The sequence below is a fragment of the Lepisosteus platostomus genome, chromosome 3, assembly GCF_059453375.1.
Source record: "Lepisosteus platostomus isolate fLepPlt1 chromosome 3, fLepPlt1.hap1, whole genome shotgun sequence".
In the NCBI taxonomy this organism is placed as follows: domain Eukaryota; kingdom Metazoa; phylum Chordata; class Actinopteri; order Semionotiformes; family Lepisosteidae; genus Lepisosteus; species Lepisosteus platostomus.
In genome coordinates, this window is record NC_142613.1 from 76379129 (window position 1) to 76396372 (window position 17244).

The 17244-nt window shown below is 37.1% G+C and overlaps 1 protein-coding gene across 1 annotated transcript; it reads right to left on the reverse strand.

The window, feature by feature from the left end:
• Positions 1–14381: 14381 nt before the first annotated feature.
• Positions 14382–15416, reverse strand: LOC148675540 (trace amine-associated receptor 13c-like). The gene has a single exon (XM_088627209.1). The coding sequence runs from the start codon at positions 15414–15416 to the stop codon at positions 14382–14384; it is 1035 nt and encodes a 344-aa protein (XP_088483335.1).
• Positions 15417–17244: the final 1828 nt, after the last annotated feature.

Below are 17244 nucleotides of genomic sequence, written 5' to 3' on the forward strand. Positions count from 1 at the left end.
ATCTGGGTGTACAGAATTGACACTTTGCAAATACTGTAAAAATTAAGGAAAGCTGTGTTTCTGATTAAATAACAAATTTCCAATCTTACAAACTGACCGTTCCAGATACCAATGACAGTAAAGGGATAGTAGCTGCCAGTGAGCACGAACAGGTGTCTTCATTCATGCCTTGACATGCCTCTAAAAGCCTGCTGGTGAATTATTTGCTCCTTATTCCATGCACTCTTTTCCAAGAGTAGTGTTGACATTGGCTAACACATCGGGGCAACCAGGACAGGTGGAGCCACAGTCTGAGAACTCTGGGCCCTCTGCTTGTGGACTCCAGGCCCAGAGTCTCCATCTCACTAGCACCACTGATATTCTCAACATCCTACAAGATTGTTCACTGAGATTGCTCTCTTTGCAGAGCCCTGGGTGTAGCTGTATTTACCTAGGTAACACGTCCCTTCTCAATGAGGCTTCGCCTTTTAAACCCTGGACAGCATTCCTACACCTAACCCCTTAAGTGCTATTGAATCACGGTTAGTATTTTTTTGATAATACAGTGTTTCTCAGGAACACAACTCTCATTTTATAGGAGGAATGGTTATACTGCTATATCTCTCAGTTTTCCCCCAAAAAGATTAAAATGCAGCACTTTGTGGGAGCTACAGTATTTCCCACTGATTTGTCTGGACACCAGTTTGTATTCTGCGATGATACCAACCTTGATAGAGCAGTCTGCATGACTAAATTTTGTTAGGGTGCATTCTGCATCCACCTCCTCCACATAAAAAGATGCACATTATATATCTGGAGAGGTGGTATCACCCTATACAATTATTCATTAGATAATGAATAATTGTATAGGGTGATACAAGCATCAAAGCATCAAAGGGAATATCTATGCTTGTTCTGGATTATGAATAGTGATCAGGTTTCATTAACATGGAAAACATTTTATTAGCTAACCCTCCATCAGTGATGTCAACTGGCAACAAGCGTTATTCCCAAGGACATTTGTCAGGTAGGTATGAGGACTTTCACTTCTGATATTTGCTTTGAATATCCATTCCTGGATCCCAAGATGGATTGAGAAGATGTGTTGAAACTGAGAGTCGCTTAAAATAAATATTTAAATTTTTTACCATATTTTAAATGATAAATATTTACAATTTTGGGAACGGAGAGATGATTACCCGCTGGGGTCGATGGATCTCTCTTCCAAACCTCTTAAACTGCAACAAGTGAAGGAAGGTGGATAAAACTTTGAGATTTGGACTGAATGCATTTTTAGTGCTTTGATTTTAAAATATACTTTCATGGGCTCACATCCAATAGTTTACACACTGTAAAGGAAAACACAGTCAAATTCTGTCAAATTACAGAAGCTGACTTCACCCCCTTGAAGCAGTGTTGAAATTTCCAGTGACAGTAGACCTGGACGTTTGCAATAGCTGTGCTCACCTCTGTTCTAGGGACTGGCCCTGTGTATGCTCTGAGCCCACGGACAACCACATCCTTACTGAGGTAATGCTGCCCTTGTCACGTTAGTGTTAACAGACAGATGTCAATCAGTCTCTGAATTTGATTTGAAAAATAAGTTTACAAGAGTAGAATGTAACAAGGTTCAGCATGCAAGACTCAGTTAAAGGTGATTTTACCCCCATGAACCCATATAGTAGAATTCTCCTGGGGCAAGTAACCTAGTACTTTGGCATAGTTTGCCTCTATCTAGGGAGTAGTCATGTGCATACTTTTGGCTCATGAGTGACCATAATCATGGTAGGGGTACAGATGCATCACTTATACATAGGTTTTTATTGAAAAATAAAAAAAGATACCAGCATGGGTCATATGTTCATTATTATGTTAACCTCATTTATGAGAATGTTGCACTGTTGATTGATGAATAGAAGCAATCCTCACAAGTTTCAGCACTTAGCATTTATTAATTATATTATAATTATCCATATACAGTAACTAGGAAAAGTTGAAATCCTACTTTTAGTGTAATTGGTATTCATAAGGCCATTCTGGAGATTATACTGTACATTATTTTTTTTTCATTTGCTAGTACATTAGTACAGCCATCATGAACAACGCCTCTCATTCGCTTCATGGGACTGTTACTGGGCAGCGAAGCACTTTTAGCAACAGACTGCTCCAGCTACGGTGTTCAAGGGAACGTTTCCGCAGGTCCTTCCTCCCGGCGGCTGTCAGGGTGTATAACGCTGCCCTAGGCTAGGACTGTTAGCCCTTCATTTGCTCGTCTATGGACAGCATGTTGCTCCATTGTACTTTTTGGACAATCAATCTGCATAAACCTATGCACATTATGCACATATTTTATTGTTCTTACAGTGACTATGATCATCATATTTTGCACGCATCTATGTATTTATTTATTTTATATTTATTTTGTATAACTTTTCGTCTATTCTGCTGTCTGTTTTTGCTTGTTTTGAGCTGGACTGCTGCAACACATACATTTTCTTACGGGATCAATAAAGTCTTAACTATCTATCTATTAAAGTATTTCATTAGATTAGTAACACAGACTTAAAAAAACAGTACACATAGCACATTAATATATTTTTAAATTACTAATCCAAATTTATTATTTTCAATAAGCTCATAACGTGGTATAATAACATGGGTAAAATATACAAAACAGAAATAAATAAAAAGCAAAGCAAATATTATATATTAAATTTTAACTCATATATTAATATATTAATATATATTAATATATTAATATATATTAATATATTATATTAATATATATTAATATAATATATATTAAATTTTATACTTTTGGAAAAGCATAAGAAAATGTAAAAATGAGATAAGACCATTCAGGTCTTCTACCTGTGAAATCTGTGAAAAAGCTATTTCATACAGTTTGCATTTGCACATCCAGGTTTGTTTTGCGTTGTCATATAAGACATGAATAAGAACTATTCAGAATAATAGCTATATAGTATATTCCGAATTAAATATGTTGGTCACATTTTTTAATGTCTTTCAGAATTTATGAATATGTAAATAATGTCCCCTCATAATTTATTCATTCTTATGGGCCTGGAAATGAATCTCAGAGCAGTAATATTTTTCTTCTACCATGGTGAGTATCCTCTAAATGTGATCTTACTAGCAAACTGTCAATACCATTTCTGTAGAAAGACAGTTTCTCTAAATAATACTCACCTTATATTTGAACCAGTGATTGCATTTACTGCAAAAAGTTAAATTATTAAAGCTTGCAGGTACTATTTGTAATTTACACTGTACAGTACTGTATATAAGCTGTTTAGTAGCAGGTGCAACAGACACTTCAGTGTAAGGGAATGATACAGTTAATAAAAATATGGTTTTACTTAATTTAGAAAAGGAAAATACTAACATACTGTAGAAGTAATCAACATATATATTTCACATAGATTATTTGTGGACTCTTTCCTGTACTCTTTCTGAAACTGAAAGAAAACAATTCAGAGTTTCTCAGTGATCAAGCTATTCAAGGATGAACCTGAACTACATATTTGAAATGTTAAAATGAGTCTTGTGGACTTCTGAAACCAAGGATAAACAAAAGCATAGATTATGGGGTTTATGCAAGAGTTACAATAAACCAGCCAAGTCAGAGAATTAGAGACTATAAGAGGAACAGTAAAGGTTGCAAATTCATCAATGACAATGAAAACATAGTAAGGTATCCAACAAAACAGGAAGAGAAATACTACAATTCCTAAAGTTTTTGCAGCTTTCCATTCAGATTTTTTGGAAATTCTGTTGATTCCATTTGTAAATGTTATTTGATTTGTTATAGAATTTATTGCTTGTGCTTGCTTTTTAGCAACTAAAAATATCCTTCCATACAATATTATCATAAAACAACAAGGGAAAATAAATGTAACAAGCAGATCAATTATTCCACAGGTTGCATTGATTAAATTGAAACAATCTCCAAAGCAGGCATTTAGTTTTTCACTATCGTTATTGCCACTGAAGAAAAAGAGTGACAAATTATAACACAGTGATGAAAGCCAGCTAAGTACTATGCAGAACAATGCTATATTAAGTGTAATTTTAGTGGAGTAAAGAAATGGGTTGAATACAGCAAAATAGCGATCAATGGCTATAAATATTAAGCTACTGATTGAAACTGATGTTAGGCAGAAACTGAATGCAGTACGAAAAGAGCAAATAAAACTTCCAAAATACCAACAAGATTCTATTAATTTCACCATATCAAAAGGCATCACAAACACCCCTACTAGAAGATCAGCCACAGCCAAGGACAACACCAGCAGGTTAGTCGGTGTGTGTAGTTGCTTGAAGTGAGTGATGGAAATGATCACAATCAGGTTTCCACACAGTGTCAGAATTACCACAGCAAACATAGACAGATAAAGAATGACAGAAACAGCTGTGGACCGAAGTTCTTTGGTGCAAGATCCATTTATAGTTGGAAAACAATATTGCACAGTTTGAGATTCAGTTAATTCCATCAAGTTGGATTCCATTAAAATAACTTGGTGACAGAAAAGTCTACAGATAGTTCAAAATTGAGATTCGAAAAAGAATACTCACATATGCAAATAAATAAATTCATATACTTTTAGATAATCAAATCAGTCACTACAGAGTGCTTTATTTCTTAAAGTAAAAATGCTGAAGGTCTTCAATTTATATATGTTGTGCACCTACTGGGCTCTCCTGCTAGAAGCGGGTGTTGATTACACCTCATTGGGTCTATTGTGAGTCTATTGTACCGGGAGTTATTCACTATGTGTTGAGAACTCGACCCCCCCAACCACTGCCAGCACCAACAACAACAAGCACCTGACAATAACAGCAGGATGATTGCAGCTCCCTACTGGATTGTAAAAAAGACTAGGGAATGTAAAGAGGCATAAGAAACTGTTTTCTACGGGTGGCAAAGATCCTTTTAACCTTTTTGCAAACCAAATCAAATTGAAATGAGTGTTGATTAAAAAAAAGATCTATTCAAACAGAATACAATAAAAACACAATACAATAAAAATGATAAAGACATCAAGCTAATTATTGATGAAAAATGTTAAAGAATTAAAATTAGCTTACACAATTCCAGATCTTATCTTGTAATTAACATATGATTGATAACATTGGTTGCATTTGTGTTAAGTTACAATAGTGTTAAATACTATATACTCAAGAAAATAAGCTTCTCACACTTTGAAGTATGTTCTTTAAAATGTAAAGTACAAGGACTGGATGATGATTAAGTGTTTTTAATGCAATGGACTGGTATCCTGTCTTCTGCCCATTTCTGAACAGGATAGGCTTCAGTTCCTCTGTGACCCTCTATTGGAAATAGTAGTTAAAAAGTGGATGAAAGAAATGTCTAAATCCTGACACAGAATTGTCTATTTTTCAGAAATGCCAAGTTTCATAAATTAGGTTATCTGAGTCACTGTTATTACAGTCAACACATGTGTGTTGTCACTATATCTGGGCTGTCTTGCAGAAGCTTTAAAATTAATCTAAAAGAAAAACAGATCTAGGGCAGAAACTGAAAGAGCAAACAATTTGCAGCCGAAGGCTGCATTAGCATCTCCTGACTAAAGGGATCTTAAATAGAAAGAACTAATTTATTATAAGTACAATCAGTTATCTGTTGAATTAATAACAATTATGCATTAAATAAAAAAATAATTTAAATATTAGTAATAATTATTATATGTATCAAAAAATGTGATCATAATATAAATCCAAAAAGGCTCTGGCTAAAATGTGTTTTAAATCCACATCTTTGCAATTCATAATCACTTTTGTTAGATCAATGCACTTTTCATCTTAAACAAACTTTTAATTGTCTGAATCCTTTCTCTGTAGATGCTTTTCCACATGGACATTATATTGTAGCTTATAAGATTTAAATGGAATCAATAGAACTAAATAGACAAAAATATTGTTGTTAATGATGAAAATTACCTGGATATACTAAGAAGCTGAATTTTGTTAACCTTTCTAACCTTCAGCTACACTTGATTCAACTGTGCTTGTTTTAGGTCTCAACATCAACAGGAGCATTTTAACACTTGCACAGTGTTTAAAAGCTCCTACAAAAAAGTTTGAATTTCTATCCCCTTATCCTTATCATGGAATTCCCAAGAACCTGAAGAGCAGTATCATCACAGTAAAGCACGTAAAGATCACTTCAGTCCTGTGAAGAATATCACACTGACTGTTTTGGAAGGAGAAGGCTGCAGAAGAATGAGATCTCCAGTTTTTTAGATTCCATGCCATGCTAAGATTTCATTTTGTCAGGATATACCTGGAAGCTGTTTCTCCACAGTTAAAGCATCTTCCATCTACAGGAGTTTCTCCAAGTCCTTCATCAAACAATGTTGTTACTAATGACAGCTGGAGCAGGAGAGTGATGTCTGGAAGCTCCTACCAATGATTTCGCACAGAGGCCACTGTGACAAGAGCATGTGGGCTAAGGTAGAAGGGCAGCCTTAAATGCCATTGAGAAGGCCTTTCAAGGATCTGCGTTTTTGTGGAAAGGGCTGTAAAATGCATCATAAACACGGTCTGCCTCACCACTCCTGACTAAACAGCCCCATCCAGTTTAATCACCTTTCTGCAATCGAAAAATACAAAACAAAATATTACAATTTAGAACCCAGAACAACAAGATTGTGCATACATTCACTGTCCAGAATACCACACTGCATCTGTGGCCTGAAAACTCTGGATATATGGTAACTGTCGCCCGGAATGATGCCTCAAGATAATGAAGGGCACTGAATGAAATTAGAAAGGAAAATTCTGTTCTGGGTTCTTGATGATGGACTCTCCATCAAGAATGAAATTCGCAACCACCTTCATGAGTTACATTTTTATCAATGAATTTCTCTTGATTTTGTCTGAAATTAGCAGAAAACCAATTTTCCAAGAGTTCTGCATATAGCTCTATTCAATTATGCTTATAAAACTGGCTTCTGTTTCATTTATACGAGGCAATGACCTCGGCAATGAAGTACTGATTGATCCAACCAAAAGATAAATGCTGTGAAGAATACACTGGGAAACAAAACTCTCAAGTTTCATCCAAGAATTGAAGAAAAGCATTTAGGAAAATCTCAAAACATATACTCTAGTACTAATGCCTGAAATGATTGTATTTCATACAAGAAAATATGAGGATTATTGTGACAAAAATGACCAGGTCATCAATGAACCTACTGAGAACAATTTACGGGCTTTCTGTGCATTGCAGAGTAACCCAATCTCCAAGCAGAAGACACTGTCAAACCAACAAAAGTGTGACAGATCTTTTTCAATGTTAAAAGGACTATTTTTCCAGAGTACCTGAGCTTCTCTCCATATTAAGCCTAATGAATTAGGAAAATACTCAATAAACGGTAATAGTCAGAACCCATTAGAAGTAACATTTTGAGTAAATAATTCATTGTCAGCAACGGTATGTTCTGTTGTTAATTAAAGATGTTTTTCTAACTATGATTTAATGATTTATTCTTCCTGCTATTTAATCTATTTAATATGGTTGTTTTTTGGGACATATTAGTGTTGTTCAAATTCAAATAGGTGACAATGGAAGGGGATGGTTGCAGTCCTGGATGGGCAATACCTGTTGGGTCTATTGATTGATCCAGCATTCTGATGTACCCCCGTTTCCCTAAAGTCCTCATCTGGCACCCAGAGGACACTTGTTAAGGAGGAGGCACTGTTAAACCTGGGCCGGCGGCAGCTCATAGCCCTCGAGTGATGACAGTCCTCTATAAGTCTCAATACTCAGTTGACCGCATTTTGATCCGATCGTCCCCCTAACAATCAGGCACCCAATCTTTCAATTAATCGTTCCCTCACAGATCTGGTATTTATTCCCCAGATGCCACTGAGAAACCGCTCCGTTACTGTGTTCCTGTGGAAGTTCAGCCTGCTGCACAGTTCCACTGTGTAAGTAAACAGACCTGACTCTTACTTCTAAGTCTCTACTCACATTCTAGTTTCTGACAAGGAATCTGCTTCCAAAAGTCACCTGAACACCATAGCAAATTCAGTATTCCAGTGGCGTCCTGACAATACTTTAAGACAGCGTCTAGCAGCCTTCTCCACTAGATACTAAGTCAGTAATCACTCCCATCATAGTGCCTTTGGCTGCCCTCAGCAAGTTATGATCCACACCGAAAACATACAAAGATCCTTGGGCTCATATACTTGGGTTTCAGCCTGTAAACCCCAACAGCTGCCTGCAGGGCATGACTGCGTCACAGCCTCTCCACTTGGGTTGAAGCCTTCTATTCTTCTGTTGTTACCTGCAGCCTGTGTGTTGTAACACTGCCCAGACTGAATGTAAACATTAATCTAGAAAATATCCTCCTAAAATACCATGTAAACTTGCTTTTATACAATCTGTGGGGTAAATTTAAATATCTTCTGCCTTACATATTTAACAGTTCTGGTCTAATGACTAGAATATCTGCAAAACATTAAATAATACAAAGTCTCAAAGTTATTATCTTGCTGGGTAGACTATTAATGAGTAGGGGTTTTGTGCATTTACTAGGACAATTATTAATTGTAGCAGTAAGTCACAAAATGATTCTTTGATGGCTATTAGAAAACTGACCTTGCGGAATAACTCAGCAACGCACACACACGGATACTAATACACGAGAATACATTTATTAATATATTAAATGTGCATATAAACATAACAGATCTTATAGTGAGGGTTAGCAGAATACAAAAGGTATATTTTCAATCATGAAGAGTTACAAACCAAGAGAGACATAGATTCAGTATAACATTCATTTATACCGTTTCGTTAATGAGCTTTGATTACAACTTCTACACTAGATACTCCAAAGCAAGTACATCACTCATAGGAATTAAATTGATATCAACTGGGGTTGAGGTAACAATTGAATTCTTGAGCTGTAATGCAGAATGTTGAATACTCATCCAATCTCTGTGGATTCATATCTCCCGCAGACACAAAGAAACAGAAACAGGCTGTTGCTGCATCCAAACTGCGGCCTCTGGCCTGGTGCCAGCCTGTCCTGGTGCAGCTTGAGGTGTGGGAGAAGGAGGGAGAGATTCCTGCTCCGGCACGCTAGCAGTGACTCTCTGAAGACCAGCTAGTTAGTCCTGGCTGCACTAGCAGAGATTGTGCACATGAAAAGTGACTGTGGGTCCAAGCAAGTCACACTCTTTAGACTGGAAGAAGACCAGTTCATTCTCGATGTAGTGCTAGTCCTGAATACATAATTCAGCTGTCAACAGTTCCAACCGTAGTTCACTCATTGATCAGGCAAGCGTTCGCGGTGGAGTACAGGCGGTTCACGAGGCTTGCTGCTGGGCTAACCTCAGGCAGATCCTTTGATTCGAGTGGGTGACCTCTGATCTCGACTCTTAGAACAAAATAAAATCCTGGCATTTGGACACACTGGCTGTCATGTTATTGTCCGAGATGAGTCTCAGAATGTCCTGGAGGGGCAACTTCTGGGCCCTGTGCTGCCTCTTTTATCTGGAGGAACTACGGTTGTTCATTGGTTGAAAGTTCCATGGGCATTCGAGATCCACGTGGGGTTACCCTTCCCTACCAGTTCCTGATTGGCTGATCGAGGTGGAGGATGAGTAACAATGCTCTCTGACATTAGGGTCGTAAACAACCTGGGATGAGACTCTCCCTTGGAATCTCCCAGACAGTAAGGCGCCAGAGATGACCATTTATTAGGGTGGCTGGAGAATCTCAGCCTTGGGAGTTGTTCCTTATCAGGAAACTCTATCAGATAGAAAAGCACCTTAAATCTTAACCTAATGGAATGGCCTCTCTGTGTTCAGCACCACTGAGATGAGGGAGAGAGGAACTGGCAAGGGAGCAGCAACTTAATTCCTGTATTATTAATAAGCCTTGCCACTACAAATGTAATTGCTCTAGAAATAAATAAATAAAATATATTTCTTATTGTACTGTAAAATACTGCGCAGTCCAAAGAGTTACTCTGTAAGGTTGTTTCTGGAAAAATTGTCTCCGGCATGAGTCTGTGTATCTGGATGAATTATTATATGTGATAGTTTTATAATTAAGGATTTTTTCACTGAATTCTTTCAGTTAAACAAAGGCAAAAGAGGGAAGAAGGGTTATTTTTATAATTGCCAGAAACCGCAGAAGAGCTTATCAATATGTTGAAACTGTACCATAACAGTGAAGACAGACGTGTAACACCTTTAACTGAGACAGCGACTCTATTGTTTATTAATGTACACTGTCTAGATGCCGACAAGAAATATTTTAGACAAAAGCACTCACTTATTAATATCTGAAATCCTGATTTGACTTTGTATTCAACTCATTTAGATGAAACAGAAGAAGAAATCATGCACGTTCTGTTTTATTAATAGATTCAAGATCCAAGATTTTTTATTTGCCATATACAACAAGTGTATTGGAATGCTTACTCATTCAGCTGTACCCAGTAACAGTAGAGAAAACTAGGCACAAATGACAAACAGACATGGACAATAAATTTAGACAAAAGATGTTATAATACAGCCAAGACAGGACAAAGTGCAAACAGTGCAGTGCATTAAAATCCAGGTGCTAATTTGAGCTGTTTATGATACGGACTGCTTGGGGGAAGAAACTGTTTTTGAATCTATTGGTCATTTTTCTGATACTGCGATACCTCTTACCATAACCCAGGGGTGAAAATAGATCATGGCCAAGGTGAATTGGGTCCCAAAATATAGCTCGAGCCCAGATGTGGCAGCGGTCGAGATATACTGTATCCAGTCGATGGAGGGTAGCCCAGTTATTTTCTGCGCAGACCTCATAACCCTATGTATGGCTTTTCTGTCCTGTACTGTGGCTCCACCATACCACACTGTAATACCACCGGCCAGGACACTCTCAGTGGTATTACAGTAAAAACTGGTGAGTCTTGCTTATCCCCCACTTCCTTAACTGTCTCAGCAAGTGAAGACACTGGTGGGCTCCGGTGAGGATGGCAGTAGTGTTCTCTGACCAGCTCAGCCTCTCAGTGATCTGGAGGTGCTGACAGTTTTGACTGGAGCCCCGTGAATGATGATGGGTGTGTTACGTCCTCCGTGCCTCCTGAAGTCCACAATAATCTCTTTTGTTTTGCGGATGTTAAGTGTGAGGTTGTCGTTGTAGCACCACTCCACCAGCTCTGCTACCTCGCTCCTGTAGGTGGTTTCATCATGTTGCTGATAAGACCGATTACTGTGGTGTCATCGGCGAACTTGATGATGCGGTTTCTGTTAAATTTAGCCACACAGTCACGTGTAAATAGAGAATACAGCCGTGGGCTCAGGCAGCAGCCCTGGGTGGACCCTGTGTTTAGGATCATAGGGGATGAGGTTTTGTTTCCACCACTGACTTTGACCACCAGTCTGCCTTTCACAATTGTGTTGAAGGCTGAGCTGATGTCAATAAATAACATCCTGGCATAGGTGTTCCTCTTGTCCAGGTGCTCAAGAGTGGTGTGAAGGGCCAGTGAGACAGCATCGTCCACTGACCTATTATTCCTATAAGCAAACTGCAGGGGGTCCAGGTTGAAGTGTCCCATCACTTCATGACTACTGAGGCAGGTACCAGTACCACCGGGAGGTAGTCATTCAGACATGACACCTGCACATTATTTACTAGAGCGCAGTTGAGTTCAAAGAAGAAAGTCTATGAAGCCCCCCTGTTTATTGGTACCAAACATTGATGAGATGTCATGGTTCTGTACAGGTTACAGAAAAGTGAACGGTGACACTGCAACAGACATCGTATGTACTGTTTTACCATAGTCAAGGACTGATGCGCTGTTCCCATTTGTAAGAGGGGTACTCCTTGGAAATCAGACAGAAGAAGGGCAATGTTGGACAATGTTATGTGGCTCTGGGGTAATTGTTCTGTAAACTAATAATAATAATTAATAATTACTTACACTTATATAGCGCTTTTGTGGACACTCCACTCAAAGCACCTTACAGGTAATGGCGACTCCCCTCCACCACCACCAATGTGCAGCATCCACCTGGATGATGCAACAGCAGCCAAGTGTACTGTGAGCAGAGTAATGAAGCCAATTCATAGATGGGGATTATTAGGAGGCCATGATTGGTAAGGGCCAATGGGAAATTTGGCCAGGACACCGGGGTTACACCGGGGTTACTCTTTTCGAGAAATGCCCTGGGATTTTTAATGACCACAGAGGGTCAGGACCTTGGTTTTACGTCTCATCCGAAGATGAGACAGCGCCTGTTTACAGTATAGTGTCCCTATCACTATACTGGGGCATTATGACCCACATGGACTGCAGGGTGAGTGCCCCCTGCTGGCCCCACTTTCACCTCTTCCAGCAGCAATCTTAGTTTTTCCCAGGAGGTCTCCCATCCAGGTACTGACCAGGCTCACACCTGCGTAGCTTCAGTGGGTTGCCAGTTGTGAGTTGCAGGGTGATATGGCTGCTGGCCATAAACTGAAGAGTTATAGAGGGGACACATTGTGTATCGCCTCTTTTTACACTTGTAAGAATGTTCCAATGTTAATGCGATATGGAAGATATTATTAATAACCTTTTAAAACTGAAGCCGTTAACTCTGCTTCACACCTGCATGTCAAGATCACAGTGCGCCCAGAAGATCTTTTGTTTGGATTACTCTATGAATGAGTCTGTGAGGCATACCAGCCAAGGTTTTGAAATAAAAAACAAACCTTTGGATGAGAATGTCAGGATTGTTATGCAAGGAAGACAAATCATCTAACTTTGAACATGTTGTAATATGTTGTAATAAAGGAAAACTCTTTTCCAGCATGCAAGTCACATACCAAAGCCATTATGGCAACATGCCGCTCATCAACTTACGTTAACTTAAGCTATAGCTGAAAAGGGCAGGCAAAATGTTTCCAAGTAATCATGAGTGAATGAGTAAAAGTGATGCAGATGTTTACAAAGAAAGTCTACTATGGAAGTACTCTTAGCTATATAAAAATATTTAGATCCTTAAATTAATATTGTAATTAATTTCTTTAGATAGGCGGTTCCATATTATATTTCCTATTAAGAGGATTATAAAAAATACACAGCTTTTACTGTGATAACGAGTGCAAGTATTCACAGAAAAAGTTAAAACATTAAAGCTTTTTATAAATGTTTATAAAACATTATAAGTATATAAGTATATAAACTTAATATAATCAGAACCAGCATGTCAAAACTTTCCCAAAATAACCACAGTAAGTGACCGAGTGGTTCTTGACGCAAACTATATTTTCACTTTTGAACCAAACACTAATAACTAATGATTCGTACCAGCACCATCCCCACCAGAAACAAAATGACATACTTTAAATTTTCTGCACCTTTTTTGTTTTCAATATGCTTTTATAAAAATGTACCAATGCATGGTTAAACCTTCACAAATGTTAAAGTCAGTGTAAATAAAAGCAAATAAAATTGAAGACAGTTATTATTTATGTAAATGTGTTTTTAATATAAAAATATTAAAGGGAACGTTTATTAGAGTGTACACCTGACCAAATGAAATAACAAGTACATTTAATTACCTGGATTTTAAAAAGTCACAGAACTAAATCAAATCTATGATGAAAAATGTCTAACATTGCCTCACTTTAATGACTTACAGCTTTCAATATATATATATAAAATATATTGACTTATCAAAAGAGGTTTGGGATTATGGGTGATTTTATTTAGCCTTAGTATTTACAAAGTCTTTTTAAGTTATCATAAAATATTAAAAACTTACAAGAACACAAGCAAAAGTATTTTTTCCATTAATGGCTAATGATTCTCAATTCCTCAGCCTTTGTTTATCTTGACTCCTTGACCATCAATCTTTTGCCCAAAAAATGTGAAATTGAGATAAAACAAAATACATTGCAATGTAAGTATGTCTCTAAGGATGTACAATTTCCAAAAGTGGAGTATGATAATTAACAGTGACTCACTGAGAGGTGTTCACTTTATCCAGATGCATTTACTTTTTTAAATACGATCACAATGAATTATAATTTGATTGTTTGGAACCCAACTGAAAGGAATTTCTGTCATTCCATTTACTGTCAGTCAAATTAAGTTTTACACATGAACAAATTACAAATCATATTAAAAATATAACTTTAAAACTTTTAATTTAGTAGCCCAGATTGATAAGATTACCCACAAATCCTAAACAAATCTAACCCATGAAACAACATGGAAAACAGAAACTTGCATCTAAAAGTTAACTGTTCCGTTTATTTAATCAGTATACATAGTCATTAAAGCAGAAACAAACTATTGTTTCCCATTCATATTTGTTATATTTTAAAGCATTTTAATGTTTATTAAGATGTCAAATTAATTTTAAACATTTTCTGGATACAAATTAATCAATGAAGATGCAGTATAACATATTCTAAATGTTATTATTAGTTTCACTGACTTCTGAAACCAGGGATAAAACAAAGCATAAATGAGAGGATTTATGGAAGAGTTAATGTATACAAGCCACGCAAGAGTATTAATAACATCTGTAGGCACAGAAAAATTAATGTATGAGTCAATGATCGTGCATAAATGGTATGGTATCCAGCAAAGAAGAAAAACTAATAGTACAAGTCCTAAGGTTCTTGCAGCTTTTCTTTCTGATATGTTTGATGTTTTACTTTTGCTTCTATCTCCAGAAGTAACTTGCGCTGAAGCAGAACTGATTACTCTTGCATGCCTTTTTGCAACAATGAAAATTTTAGCATAAAGAGTTATCATGAAAGTACTAGGCAAAAGAAATGTAATCACAAGATCAATTAGTCCCCAGGTTGCATTAAATGTAAACAGGCAATCTCCCTGGCAGGTATCTAAGGCTTCATCACCATCAATGTTTCCTTTGGAATAAATAATTGAGAGTGCATACAATAGTGATAAGAACCAGCTAAGTGATATGACTAAATATATAACATTTACAGTTATTTTAGTAGAGTAAAGCAGAGGGTCACACACAGCAAAGAAACGGTCAATAGCAATGAATACTAAGCTACTAACAGAAACAGAGGTAAGCAAGAGAATTAATACGGAATACACAGTACAGAACGTATCTCCAAAATACCAGCAAGATTCTACTGATTGAATCATTGTAAAAGGCATCACAGTCACTCCTATTAGAAAGTCTGCAACAGCCAAGGAGAGCACAAGGAGGTTGGTTGGTGTGTGGAGCTGTTTGAAGTGAGAGATAGAAATGATCACCAACAAATTTCCACACACTGTCAGAAATACAACTGCGAGCAGAAAAAAGTACAGGATGACATTAACTGCTGTAGGTCGGACCTTTTTTAAGCATGATGTATTGCCAGAATGGAAACAGTACTGTATTGTCTGATTTTCTTGATGTTCATTGAAGTCCATTTCATTGAATTGAAAAATCATTAAAAGTGGTTATTCAGAAAATGCTCCACATTTCAAGTTGTTGAAGAGATGTCAGTAGCTGTATTTATAATAAAATCACTGTCGATGGTCATGCTTTTTGGTCCACTGACTTTAAATGTGCTCCTCTCTGTTTATAAGCCTGGAAGTATTAGTTGTCCCTCCTGTTAGCTGATGATGACTCATGTTGTTCTGCTGGCTGTGTGAAGTGCCCAGGGAATACCCTCCAATATTGAAATTCCATATCGACATAGAAAAAAAAAGTGAACAAAAACAGGGAAACTAATGACTCAGAGAAAGAAGTATTTTCAACTATGATCTCAGAAAACAATAAACAATTTTGAATTGTTCATTTGTGAATTGTATACCCCCAAAAGCCTTTCAAAAGAAAGAATATCTGTAGATGATTTTTTTAAGATTGGCAATGTTTTATAATCTCATTGCAGCCCTTCATATGTGAGACATTTTTAAACATATTGTTATAAATGGGAGGTTACAAAAATGGTGAAAATAAAGAACTGACCGAATGGTTTAGTCAATATGTAAAATAATATGTAAAATAATTCTTCATAACCCCCAACTTGTAAGTGATTTCTCTAGAATATAGCCAAGCATAAGTATAATTACTGCTGCCTGTTACCTGTTTCTTCCTCTCTTCCCCCCTCTCTCTGTGCTCTTTATGTGATCTTATATTGTGTGTTTTGTTTCTGTACTGCTCATTGATAATCATTAACTCACAACATACCTAGGTATACTAAGGTAAACTTTACAATTGTTTTTTTTTGCTGAAGGGAACCCCCAGATCTTAGCAAATATTTTCTCTGCTTTGGTGCTAGAAGTGTTTACTCTGCCTAGTGTCATAAACTATATCTAAAATCCAAGAGACACTTCTTGGTCACCTTAAACCTGTAACAATATGAGCTACTTGTTTGGACTGTAGGATTACTGTAACTCCTCAATAAATCTGAAATAAATGCAGGATCAGGCAACATTAAGTTTATAACTATTAGCTGGTATTTTTCTCAAACCTGTAAATTAAGAGTCAGCCCTGCACAAACACTCAAAGCATTGCCCTGCTGATTTAAGTATCTAAGAAAGATTACAAATGAGAGGAGATTGTTAAGCCCATCTATCTTATTTTGTATTTGGTAGCTAGAGGTAACTGCTAAAATAAAGGAAAAAACTTAAGTAAATGATGGGTACAAAGTATATCGAAAACAGGTGCTTCCATACAGATGTGGTTCCTGAGTTAATTAAGCAATTAAGATTCCATTATGCTTAGGTTTGTCCATTATTTTGGCTATTATATCTAGAAGAAGAAATTCATGGATGAAGATGGCTCAACTAGCTGCTATTTCACAAGGAGCAGTGGCTATGGTTATGTTGGCATGAAAGTCTGAAGGAAATACATTATCAGATGCGGCAACTATAGACGAAAGTACAAACTTCTGGACCAAGATGTCTGTGAATTGGGTTGAGATGCAAGGCACAACAGATAAACAGCTCTGAATCAGTTGAAAGCAAATGTCAATCTAAGGTGTGAGGAGCAGGATTTTTTATCAAGGACAATCTGTCTAGAACTTCACAGAGAGAGATACTATGGTCAGGTTGCAATTTAAAATTACACAAATCTCTTATTACACCTAAACATGCACTTTTGTGAGTAAAGTGCTGAAAAGAACACAGGCACAAAGAACAGAGAACAAAGAACACAGTAGTCTACTGTGTGTAACAAATATGCCACTGTGTATAACAGGGATCTCAGTCACCCGGGCTGGGGGAGGTCTTCTTTAGCTCAGCCGGCAAGTTC

Excerpts from the sequence above, each read along its gene's own strand:
- LOC148675540 (XM_088627209.1), bottom strand. The coding sequence starts at position 15,416 with ATGGACTTCAATGAACATCAAGAAAATCAGACAATACAGTACTGTTTC.